The sequence below is a fragment of the Sceloporus undulatus genome, chromosome 1 (assembly GCF_019175285.1).
Source record: "Sceloporus undulatus isolate JIND9_A2432 ecotype Alabama chromosome 1, SceUnd_v1.1, whole genome shotgun sequence".
NCBI lineage: Eukaryota > Metazoa > Chordata > Lepidosauria > Squamata > Phrynosomatidae > Sceloporus > Sceloporus undulatus.
The window spans coordinates 84,833,200-84,846,797 of record NC_056522.1 but is presented as its reverse complement, the minus strand read 5'-3'; the positions used below and the strand labels follow the sequence as shown (position 1 = coordinate 84,846,797).

At 40.7% G+C, this 13,598-nt stretch overlaps 1 protein-coding gene across 2 annotated transcripts in view; it reads left to right on the top strand.

The window, feature by feature from the left end:
• Nucleotides 1-13,598, top strand: part of CCDC170 (coiled-coil domain containing 170) — an 84,283-nt gene that overhangs the window by 56,716 nt on the left and 13,969 nt on the right. For both annotated transcript variants that reach the window (XM_042446900.1, XM_042446901.1), the window contains exons 6-7: nucleotides 2,777-3,094; nucleotides 12,985-13,185. In XM_042446900.1, the coding sequence (XP_042302834.1) occupies nucleotides 2,777-3,094; nucleotides 12,985-13,185 (519 nt within the window). The remainder of the gene's footprint in view (nucleotides 1-2,776; nucleotides 3,095-12,984; nucleotides 13,186-13,598) is intronic.

Here is a 13,598-nt window from a genome sequence, read left to right as displayed (position 1 = left end):
AATGAATTCAGGCTGATAGGCTCCATTGTAATCCATACTTGTCTGTCCTCCCTTTCCTTGATCCTATCACTATTACTTTTTGCCTCAGTTCTTCTTTACAAAAGCATATACTGTAGAGAGTTAAACCTTCTTTGCATAATTTATCTTTATCTCCCATTCTGCATAAACAGTGTGTCAGGGTAGTTTCAGCTTCCTTTGGCTTCCAAACACCCATAAAAGCTCTAAAATTAAATGCATCAAACAGGGACATGTTCAAGGAGAAAACATCAAGGAGCTCTCCATTTTCACAATCACAATAACTGTTATTTTTATTGGCGGGATACACACCGCCATATAGTACGTATACAGTACGTACAAGATGGTGGCGCCCCTTCCACATGGGCGCCGCCATCTTTACGTACTGGACGCATAGCGTCCAGACGTGTCGCAGCGCCTATGATGTCGCGAATGCACCTGCGGCGCCTCGCGACGTCATAGAGGCGCCGCAGAGAGAAGCTCCGAAATGGAGTCTTTTTTGCTCCGCGTGGGAGTCGCGCGGTTTGGCTGCTGCGGCTCCCGCGCGGAGCAAATGGCGCTGGCGGGGGAGCGCCGCAAAGCAGCGGTTTGTATCCCACCATTATTGCTTTTATTCTGACATCCCTAGCTAGTTGCAGTGACTGTGCTTAAAATACCTACCTGATCTTGTATAGCCAGTATTCTCTACAAGAACAACTAGTAACCCATAAATGTATTATGTAAAAAGAAAGTTGGCTTGAACACTAAACTGTTGGTCTCATGTTGGATTGGCACTACTATGACCAGACTTTAACAGGAGCTCAGCTGCCAGTCCTTGGAACCTCTTTAGCCTGCCTGTTCCTTCTAGTTCATCAGGAACAGCCATTTAGATGGGAAGCACCACAACCATAACTGGCCCGACTCTCATTCTCAATCTGATTAGTTATTGGGCTGAGACAGAATGGGCCACTTTGGGGGGAGGAGTGTCCACTGAGGGGCCCCAAAGCTTGGGCTGACATTACAAAAATGCATAACCACTGTGGTTTTTCTTTTAATTTATTGTGCCCACTTTCAGAATGAGTACCTTGTAGCTCTATTTACATTTTCAAATCTTAATAACATAAAATTAGATCAGCATCAGCCTATTATGAAGCTGGTGAACTGTGTTGTGTTGCACCTGTGACAGGGAAAGAGAACATGGGATGGGATAATACTCCAATTTGAAAATGTTTCCTTAATTTCTGTAATAGCTGTAATTTAACTCTTGGCACTTGAATATTTTTCTGTCTCCTACCAAGATCTTTTAAGAAAAGGGAAGGGGAAATTAAATTAAATTGATGTATGCTAAAATTTAGAAAGGCCGATTTTGCTGGCTGTGACATCTCCAATTAGACTAGAATGTAAGTAGTGCCAAGTATGTACTTAACAGTTTTCTTTCTTTTTTGTAAAAAAAACAACACCACAGTATTTAACATTGGAATAATTATGGAAATAAATGTGACCCCTCATTTCTGCCTCCAATTTGGCATTCAGAACTAGACATAAAATGAAAAATATACAGAAACACATAAAAACAATCTTCCACTGTGCTCAGCCTAGAAACTGGATATTTTGAAGGTGAAAATTATGTCTTGTTCTCTTGTGTCAATCAGAGAGTGGATTAAAGTTGTAAAGGAATAATAACCATTCTTGACTTTAGGTTGCATGTCTCTTTGTCTACACCCTTGTGATTCTTTAAAGCCTCTGTGAGCAACAGAGAACAACACCATTCCTGCAGCCTGACACCAAGAGTTCTTAGTGGCAAACACCTGGGTGCAGAACAGTTTCCCAGGAGAATTTGTTTAGATCTTGACTCATTTTTATTTCACATTTTAATGGGATTTTACTCTTTTAGCTTTGTTGTTGACTGTTTTTATTTTGTTATTTTGGTGTCACAGTTGTGTGTTATCAGTTGATCTGCCTTGGGGACATTTGAGAGAGCCAAAAGGCAGTATAGTAATATTGATACAAATATATTTTTTTGGAAAAAAGTATTAAATTAAATTTATTTATTCATTCTGCCAAATCCATGCTGTCCTGGATTGTTGGATAATTCACAGCTGAGATTGGTCCTTTTACAATGGAAATGTTCCTTTAAACACCCAGGCAGTCTGGATACTACCCATGACCTATCACCTATCCATAAGGAAAGCATGACCAGGGTGAAGGAGGAATATGACCCAAAAGCTTTATGTTGCTTGCTCTGAATGCAGAAGACATGATTATGCAAACTTTGAGCTAAATCCAATTTTAGTTGAAGAGGTCAGTTGAATAATTTTGCCTGGAGGTTTATCGCACCCGTCCCCCCCTTCCCCCCCCCCCCCCGTTATGGGCACAGGAAGGGGATGCTCATGTGTGCGCACGACCAAGAAAAAACAGATTTGATCGCACACCAAAGCATCCTCAAAAAGGCCCCATTCCAGCACCAGGCCATCCCCATTCAGTACTGAGGAATGCCATTTTTGTCTTCCGCCAGAAGCATCCCCTTCCCATGCACATAATGGGGGGAAAATGAGTGTGATAAACTTCCTGGCCCGGACTGAAATGTTTCATTTTTTCTACTCTAGTTGACATCAAAGTTAGATTTAGTAGCTCACTAGTTTAATTAGAAATTCTGGCTGTGAGTTTGCAAAGAGAAGTTCTGGTTGTAAAACCTGAAACCACTGTCAGACAAGTGTTGTGAGGTAGCCATTTATTTGCTCTGTGCAGTGCAAAAATGTAACACTTGCTGTTTTTATTATAGGATTTAAACATCACTAAAAGAGCTAAGCAGAGTCTCGAGAAGGAAATAAGGAACCTTCAAGACAGACTGGATGCCAGTCAAAGAGCCTGGGAAGCTTCACAAGAAGAAATGAGCCTCTTAAAGAAATGCTGCAGTGAAAAAGAGGAGACACTGAAAAGTAGCATAGATGAGGCCAGGGTTACAAAAAATGTGCACAATGCATTCAAGGAGAAAATTGTTACTGTGCTTAGGAGCAATTCTATTATGGTCAGTCCATCTACAGAGGACATTTTGGAACAAGTTTGCGACATGTGCAACAGGGAGGAGAGCAAAAATACGGTACATGTACATCCATTATTATTGTTCTTGATGTTTTTAATAGCTTCTTTTCTGTATGAATTAAAATATTACATGAGTTGGAAGCCACCTTAGACATAAGCTTGTCACATAAATTAAAGCAAAGAAAAACAACCAAGCCTTTTATTCAGCAATTTAAGAATTAACAGCATCTGTTTAATACCTTTGACAGTAGGAGGTATGAGTATCTCACAGATAGTCCCAGAACCCTGTGATGGAAGCAGATCCAAACTTCTCTGCTGCCTTTTCTCTTGAAAGAGAAGATATTTTAGTCAATGACCGTATTGCTGCCTTAATATTTGAATTTGGTCATGCTGTCTACAAGGGAAACATAAAGGTGCTTCCAAATGAGGCTCTTATTGTGTAATAAGAAACCTGCTTTCTCCACTGAATGTTACTGGAAGTCTAGATATCTTCCCTGTCCATTTGTAACCGTCCTGTGTTTCACTGTCACCTCTTCTATTTTCTTTTTCATGCCTCAGAAAATGCATTTAAAAACATTAGACAGAATAACTGCACATTGTCTTTTAATTGATAATACTAAGCATCTAGAAGCAACTAAAATCTTGTTTGTTGTTGGTATGTGCTTTCAAGTCAACTCCAACTTATGGCAACATTATCCTAAGGTTTTCTTGTCAATACGTTTTCAGAAGAAGTTTATCGTTGTTTTCTTCTAAGGCTGAGAGAGTGCGTGGTTTGCCCAAGATCATCCAGTAGGTTTTTCATGACTGAGCTGGGATTTCAATTCTGGTCTCCCTTAGTCGAAGTCCAGCACTCAAACCACTATACCCCAACTGATTCCCAATCAAAAGCTTAGGTCTCTCTTATCTTTTGTTTAAGACACCTCCAGTTCTCAATTGGTCATAACCCATGTGGTTTTGCTTAGGTTGTAGCTTAGGGTTGGAATAAATTGTGTCATTCCACTGAAGTACTACTCCCAGTAGAACCAGGAAAGAGAAGGTTCCTCCTTCTTCCCTCAGCCAACAGTACACACTCAAAATCTGCCCTAGATCTTCAGCAGTAGGGAGGCTGGGGTGTGGGAAGAAAGAGACAAGCAGTCCTGTTTTTCTAGCATAGCCTTGGGTTTAACCTCTTTACTCCACCATTTAGTGATCCAGTATGGTTTGAGCATTGGAGTACGACTCTCTAGACCAAGATTTGAATCCCTGCTCAGCGATGAAAACCCACTAGGAGGCTATACAGACTGGCAGTTTATGCCAGCCTAAGTCCGTGATAGGGCTGAGCGTTCACACGCTCCAAGTCCTACATTCACCACCTGGCCACCATCATGGCACGCGCCCACCCATACAGCACATTCCATGATGACGCATGGGCGATGGATGGAAGGGCTATCATTATGATGTGCCAGCACACCAGTGACACCTTTTCCAGGGCGCAAGAAGAAGCCAGCTAATGGCAGCTTCTTTTTGCATCCTGGGGAGGCTGGATCACTGTAGAAGCCCTAGGTGACCTTGAACAAATCACACTCGCAGCCTAATAATAATAATAATAATAATAATAATAATAATAATAATAATAGTTATTCTGTTTATTTATATCCCATTTTTGTCCCAGTACAGGGACTCAAGGTGGCTAACAAATTTAAATCAGTCTAAATTAAAACAGTATAAATATTAAAAATACAAAGTTTGAAAAACAGTTAAACAATTCAAACAATTAAAAACAGTACATTATTAAAATTTAAAAATGTTAACTCTTTAAAACAAAAGCAAAACAGCACCCATATCAATGTGCGAAGGCCTGGTGGCATAAAAACATTTTTATCTGCTGTCGAAAAGAAAGCAAAGATGGAGCCATCCTGGTCTCTCTGTGGAGGAAGTTCCAAAGCTTGGGAGCAGCCACTGAGAAGGCCCTCTCCCTTGTCCCCACCAAATAACCCTGAGAGGGTGATGGGACAGAGAGAAGGACCTTTCCAGATGATCTCAATGGTGGGCTCGTACAGGTAGATACAGTCCTTCAAATAGCCTGGATTCGAGCCATATAGGCCTTTATAGGTCAAAACCAGCACTTTGAATTGTGTCCACAAATATTGGCAGCCAATGGAGCTGTTGCAACAAGGGAGTTGTATGCTTCCTGGCTGCAGCTCTTTGGCCCAGCTGAATTTTCTGATCACTTTTTAAAGGCAGCCCCACGGAGAGCACATTACAGTAATCCAGATGCGATGTAACCAAGGCATGTACCACTGTGGCTACATCTGACTTCTCCAGGAATGGGCGCAGTTGGCGCATGAGTTTTATCTGTGCAAAAGCACTCCTGGTTGCTGCTGACACATGGGCTTACCGACTCAGTGCTGAATCCAGAAATACCCCCAAACTACAAACCTGAGTCTTCAGTGGGAGTGTAACCCCATCTAACACATGCTCAAGAAGCCAAAGGCAAACCTTCTCTGAACAAATCTTGCCAAGAAAATCTTGTGATAGGTTTGCCTTAGGATCACTATAGGTCAGAAAAAACTTGAAGCCACACAACAACTCCACCATTTACCCCTTCCTTTCCATTGCAACATGACAGACAGGAATTCAAATGATTCTTAGGTCATCATGGAAATGAGGCAATCTTATGCTTAATTATTTGGGAAGGGATGGGAATCACATACCCCTTCTGATGTTGTTGGCTTATGACGCTCAAAGTTTCTCACCATTTTCTTCTGGTTGATCTCCAAAGGGTACTTTATTCTGAGAGAGGAACACACTCAGTTTAAGTGAGCACATTTTCTCTTTTATTTCCCCAGGATTTAGAAGGGAAAAGAAGCAGCAGTAGATTATACTGCCTGACTGTATGTTGACATGACTGTGGGCAGATTCACTGAATATCTAAACTTTGGCGGGTTACAGACCGCCCATTTGGGGCGGGTTGGACCCGCCCCTTTCCCCAGGGTATCGGGGCCTCAGTGTCCAGAGCGGCAGCCACTGAGGCCCCGATCCGCCGCTTTTCAGGCTGCGGGGAAGCGGCAAAAGGCCCCTTCCCTGCAGCCTGGAAAGGGTTGTCCTTGGGGCTTCAAGCCCCAAGGACACCCCGCAGTGGCGGGGAGGAGGAGAAAGGGGCCACTTGGCCCCTTTCTCCTTTGGTCCGCTGGGCGCAGCTGTGTGAAGGCTGTGCCCAGCGGAGCAAACCAGGAAGGAGCTCCGAAACGGAGCTCCTTCCTGCTCCGCGCTAAGGGCGCACTAAGCGCCCTGGCGCGGAGCGAGGACGTCACATCTGCGCCACCCTGTATAGAGGCGGCGCGGTCGTGGCGTCGTCATGGCGGCGGCCGTGTGAAATGGCTGCTGCCATTTTGTGCGCGCAGAGCGCGCACTAGGGTTAGCGGGATGCGGAAGCACCGCCCCTTTCTAACCCTAGTACACGCTCCGCGCGTACTTTCTGGTTTGTTTGTAACGGGCCCCAGTCAAGTTTAAAAGGCTTCACAGCATGTTCTTATTCTAACAATTATGTAAAATGCAAACTCCAGCTCAGCTTTATTTTTAATTTAGGGGTGTTTCCTTGTCCAAGGACATAAAGTTTTAGCTTATTTTGCATGTAAATCTAGCATAAGGTATGGCACAGATCTCATTTATGTGACAGAAAAGAGGCCTTCCTTTGTTCTGTTGCATGAAGAATGGTGTAATAAGAGGAGGATAATCAAGAGATGGGAGGGCTATAGGGAATCCAGAATAGTAACTTTGTGGGAAGATGCTGCTCTTTCAGATCCTAGTCTTCTGATTTCTTCACTGCTGTCTCCAGTCTAATTGATGATTGAGCCCAAGAATTTTGATCTCTTCATGGTCTACTTTAAAATTATATAGCTCACCTGTGGTCATAATTTTTGTTTTCATGATATTTAGCTGCCTTCCTGCTTTCTGCTTTGATTTCCTTCAATAATCTTTCCATATCTCAGATATTTTCTGCTAGTATTATTGTGTTATCTTCATATCTTAGATTGGTGATGTTCCTTCCTCCAAATTTCATGCCAATGGAGTCCATGGCCCACTGTGCTGTCCCACCATAATTCAAGGTTCCTCTAAATTGTGAAGAAGCTTTGTTGAAGAAGTACATTAATGAACAAATATTCAGTGACTACTTTCCCCTTTCTATGAAGACTTAACTTAACCTGCAACTATCTGGATCAGCAGTGCCCAACTGTAAATCCCCAGACGTTGGATTTCATGTCCCGGCATCCCTAATCAGCATGGCCAGTGTTCAAGGGTTCTGGGAGTTGTAGACCAGCAACATCTGGGGAATAAATGCGTTACACAGTACATTATGAATCAGTTTTAAAATGTGCCACAACGTTTTAAATAATAAAACCTTCTTAATTTGATTTCTTTAGACATAGCTAGCTCTAAATGTGTTATAATTTTGATGGCACTGGAATTCCATGTCTGAGTCGAACAGCATGCACTGATGATATAATTTCATTTAGTACAATGTGTTGCTAGTGGGAAATCTCTGAGGGAGATTACAGATCAAGTAATAATAGCAATGTTGGATTTCATCAACTGCATTTCGTTTCTTCCATGACTCACTTTTTATTCTGGGCTTCAGTATATATTGAACTTTATAACTTTTATGATGCCCTGTTGGTTTCTTATTCGCTCTTATAAAAAACTGTATTGGGGTAGTTCCCCAAGGTATTCATTGTTAAGAGTACCCATATAATCTCTTTTACCTTTCTCTCCAAACCTGAACATATGCCTATCCTAAACTACAATGCATGCCTCTGATTATTTGTCTATCTACTTACAGTTTGCTGTTGTGGCCTGCTTTGTCTACATGTTCATAAGACACATGGGCCTCCTTAAGACTCACAGTTGTCAATTGCAGACTTGATCTGTTCTTGCTCTGGATCCACTTAGGCTTTCAAAGATAAGGCCAGATCTCACAGCAACTCTCCAAATAAAGAACTTTCCAGGAAGAGTGCAACATTGTTCAAGGATGCATCAAAGGATGACCAGTCTTTTCCCAAACCACCCACCGGTGGTCTTCATTTTATAGGCCATCATCTAGGCGTAATCAATACCAGATGGTAATTCAGCACCACTCCAGCCTCACCTAAATATGATAAAAAGAAAAGATAGCATTAGGTGACATCTCATCTCAAATATCCAAATAACCTCATTCAGTGGTTTCAAACAGATGTTGAACAAGATGGGGATGAAATAGAGCCCCATGGTAAGATACAGCATAACTGGACTATGGCTAGATAGCAGTGAGAGAACAATGGTCTTGGTTTGTATTTTTGCACAGCTGTGGCCTCTAACTAAAAGCTAGCATGTACTTGATTAACCCGAGGGCAGATTCTGCTAAATTTTATTGCTGTGCACTTTTTGTAAACTGTATTTGGTTGCCTGGATTAATAGTTATAATAAAGTTTTATTGGAAGATGGAATAAGAAACTGTATATACATGCAAACATTCATACCTCTAGGTTCTTCTGACCTGAATATTTACTATTATCACATATCCAACAGAGGTTGCTCATGCTTTTTAAATTGTTTGGCTCTCTACATGATGATCTAATTGCTGTTTAAGTAGTTTCAGATTATCCAAATGTGCTATAAAGCTGTTGGCTGGTCATTAAATATCATTTTCCAAAAAGTTTTAAAAAATAACCCCAAACCCCTGAGCAATCCAAGATTGTGGCTTCGGGGCTTGGTAAAACTCTAAGTATGGTAGAAAAATTTACTAAACTTTCTTATCACCTTATCCCATGGTGTGATACTAAGTGCCAACAGTGTATAAGATCGAGTGCTGGCTTTCGGGAAACACCCAGATTTGGTGTTGTAAGTTGGCTCAGTACAGAGTGAAGCCCTCAGACATTGTAAGAGTGCTTTTCAAGTGTATGTCTGTAAGAGGAGGGAAGATAGATGGAACTGTTAGAAATGCTGTGCACAGTTTTCTGTATAATGACCCAATAAATAAGCACTTGTGAAAAACTCAGCCAAACCAAGGGGAACCTGGATGGTGGATAGAGTCATATGGAGCAGAGCTGGTTAGCTACATTCCACTTGCCTTGATAAGGGTACCATTTCATTGTTTTGCCATGCCAGCCACTGCTTGTGGTAATAACTGCTAAATAAAAGGTACAAATTGAGCCTGCCTGTACAGTACTCAGTTGTGCACTGTGGGTGTTTATAAATTATATCAGCTCTGCAAATGTATCCACAAACATTGTTGGGTCCTATGCTGCAAAAAAAGGAGGGATATTAAACAAACAAACAAATTGGTGCTCCCATAGCAAGAGGAATATGTGCTTCACCCACAAGAGACAGTTGACTTTTTTAGCAGTGTAGCACTAAATACTAAAAAAATGTGATGAGACTGTTTTTGCTGCTTCTGCAACAGTGAAGCAGGCCCCTGCAGATGTTGTTAGGTTGCAGTTCCCATTAGTCCCTGTCAGCGCAATCAATCATGATGAATGCTAGGAGCTGTAGTTCTGCAACTTCTGGAGATCCACACTTCTGCTCACCTCTGTTCTGCAAAGAGATCCTGAACCATGGCACTTGAATTGCTGTATGAGTGGGCTTGGCAAAATCATTCAAGAACACTATAAAACACCGAATGCGTACTTGACCATAGAGAAAATGCAGCTAGCACTGAATCCAAAGATGGAAAAGTACTAAATATATTTGCTGAAGAAAAGTTAGTCTTTGACAAATATACAGCATAGAGCTGTGCTGAAAAGGTGAATGCCCTGTTTACACTGTCCCAGAGTGATGTCCATCAATAAGAAAGCGTGCACTTCAGCCTCTGGAGAGTTCCTGTTTGGAGGTCAGGCACTGAGATAACAATGTCAGAAGGGACTTGAGCATACTCTAAATTTATTATTCCCAGGAAGGGGCTATCTGATCTTTGGTTTTAGTTTAGATGCACTCACACCTGATACATCACCTTCTAGCTTATTGATTCTAGAAGGAGGTGTAAAATCACATCTTATGTGAAGTATTTACATACAAAATTCATTAAAAATAAAAGAATACCAGAATGTCACAGTATCACATTGCAATTGTGTTTGCACATGTAAGAGCTCTGGAAACAATACATGAACCTATCATCTTTGCAAGAGATTAAAAATCATATAAGCTATTTGCTGCAACTAGTCATTTCCACAGCTTGGGCATTCTCCCAATTATTTGCTCTCTGTTGTGTTGAATAAGAGAGCCAACATGGTGTAATAATTTGAGCATTGGACTAGGACCCTGGAAGATGGGTCCTAGTCCAATTCTTTGAATGCTGGCTCAGCCATGGGAACACACTGGGTGATCTTGGGCAAGTTACTCTCAGCCTCTGAGGAAGGCAAAAGCAAGCCCACTCTGAAGAAATCTTTCCAAGAAAAACCTCATGGTAGGTTTGCCCTAGGGTCACCATAAGTCAGAACCAATTTGAAGGCACACAACAACCAAAGGGTTAAATAAGCATAACCCTTGACAGGGGCCACAAAACTGCAGATTCCTTATCCTTTTCCACCAGTGAAAGTCAGTAACTTAATGCATTTTGATGCATTAGGCTGCACTTGTAATAGAAGTTAATAACTAAATCTCTAGTTACTGTCTTGAAAACAGATTCTGTTACCCAAAAACTAGCAAATTATTTATATATAATATTTAACATTTTATATGTATATATGCATATAAAGTTAAGCGCATTATATATTATATATAAAATGTTAAATACATTAAAAATCAGCTTGTTCTTCATTGACTACAGCAAAACATTTGACTGCATAGTTCACAAAAAATATGGACTGGTTTTTAAAAATGGGGATACTATTACATTTGATTGTCCTGATGTGTAACTGTCAAAGTTTTTTTCCTTGCTGAGCCCATGTGACTTTATTCATTCATTCATTCATTTATATCCTGCCCTTCTCTCACTATGGGACACAGCATAGTTCATAAGTTAAAATCAAATACAGTTTAACCAATAGATAATACAAAAGTTTTGAAGCAAACCAATAAACAACCACATTATGGGTTGTTATTGTTTGGCTTGTTTTTTAGTTGTAGCTCTTCTGTTTGCTTGCTTTTGTTGCTATTTTATGCAGTTCACGTCACTTCCACATAGCCTTTTCCCTTTGTATCTAAATTATGGGTAACATAATCCATTTGTGTCTGAAATGTTATAATCTTTGAGTGCTGAAGCTGTCAGAGGAAAAGTGAGCATTGCGTGCATAAATGCTTGCAAAATCAAGCCAGTTTGCAAACATAAGGACTACATCTGGCAGTCAGAGAGATAATTTAACATGTATTCTGAGGATGGAACTAAAGCTGAACAAATAAACACCCAAAACACTATAGAGTACAGTTATATTTAAATGGTTTTGTGAAGGTGGTGAGTGGCATCTGATAATCATAATTTTACCTATTAGCAGTTTCATGGGAGAGTTGTGCAACATAACAAAACAGCAGTTAAAACTTGCTTTTATGGTTCATATGGTTTTGTATAATCAGATTTAGTCTTCTTTTGGCTTTGGCCAGACTTGTTACAGTTTTAAAAAATAAAAATTCTGTTGGCTTAAAATTGATGGGCTGAAAGCACACAGGTCTTTAATGTCCAAAACATTTTGCAGTATATTAACTGTGGTCCCTTCCAAAAAATCAACCCCTTACTTGCCTCCACCCTCAACTGTTTCAAGCGCCAGCAATTAGTAGGCCACACTCTTGTTTGTCTGTTGGACCAGAGTTTGGTGTTCTAGCGGGACTATTCAGCAAATATCTTGTACATGTTATTGCTGTGTGCTTTCAAAAAAAGTCATTTCTGATATGATGACCCTAAGGCAAAACTATGAAAGGCTCAGATATAGGATGGGGGACACCCGGCTTGACAAGAGTACATGGGAAAGAGGAGCCTTAGTAGACCACAAGCTGAACATGAGACAACAATGTGATACAGCAGCTACAAAAGCCAATATGATCCCAAGTTGCATCAATAGGGGTATAGTGTCTAGATCAAGGGAAGTAATTGTTCCACTCTATTCTGCTTTGCTCAGACCTAATCTAGAATACTGTGCCCAGTTCTGGGCACCACAATTCAAGAGGGATAGTGGCAAGTTGGAGTTTGTCCAGAGGAGTACAACCAAAATGGTGAAAGTTCTGGAAAACATGTCCTATGAAAAGCAGCCTAGGGACTGAGAATGTTTAGCCTGGGGAAGAGAAGGTTAAGAGGTGACATGATAACCATGTTTAAATATTTGAAGGGATGTCATACTGAGGATGGAGCAAGCTTGTTTTCTGTTGTTCCACAGAATACGACCTGGAACAATGGATGTAACCTACAGAAAAAGAGATTCATCTAAATAATAGGAAGAACTTCCTGACTGTAAAAACTGTCCAACATTGGAATATACTGCCATGGAGAGTGGTGGAGTCTCCTTCTTTGGAGAGTTTTAACCAGAAGCAGGATGGACATCTGTTGGGAGTTCTTTGATTGTGTATTCCTGTATGACAGGGAATTAGACTGGATGGCTGTTGTGGTCTCTTCCAACTCTATGATTCTCTCAATGGAGCTTTCTTGGCAAGATCTGTACAGAAAGAGTTTGCCTTTGCCTTCTTCTGGCAGGGATTTCTATATGGCCTTTCTGAAAGGGATTCTTACATGAGTAAAGAACAGGACCATTTTCTAAGCCCCATTGATCCAGATCCATCTAAACATTCTCATATGGAAAGATAATTTACAATCAAATATTACAGTACATAATGAAATTGAACCATAACTTCTTTTGAGCTATGTTTCTTCTAATTATTTTTTTAATTCTTCCCCTGTTTGCTGAATGGAAGACAGTTATTCAACTGTTTCTCAAACGGTCATGATGTCTTTGTCCCACAGATTAATTTCAAGCTCAGCCAGTGACTTGACTTTGCTTTCCCTTCCCCCAGATCGTATCTCAGCTCGAAGCCCAGATAACTAAACTTACCAAGACACTGGAGACTCAGAATGTGTTGCACCAGGAGGCTTTGCAAAGGACCAGAAAAGCTGAAAACAATTCTGAGACACTGCACAATCAATTGATGCGTCTGGAAGGGGAACTGGTGTCTGGGGATGTGATACGAGATGCTCTGAAGCTTGAGAAGCAAAAAGTAATAGCTTCTGTTTATAAGAAGGTCACAAGACAAGCTAGACAGATGACTCAGTTTAATGACACATTGCTGAATGCATCACTTCTGTGACTGAACTAAATGGAGACACTCTCACTAATACCTTGAGTTGGGTGACATCCATTACATGAAGCTGTTGCGTTCATGTATATGCATTATGATAAACATGTTCTTTTAAACAAACAGCTCTTTCAGTATGTTTAGTGTGGGGACTAGATAATTCACAAGAGTTGGGATAACATGTGAAGCTAAGTGTTCTCCACTCAAGTATCTTATGCTGTATCGTAATGCCAAGGTAGGCTATAGGTAAAACATTAATTTTTGGGTTTTGGAGTAGGAAGTAGATTATTATTATTATTATTATTATTATTATTATTATTATTATTATTATTATT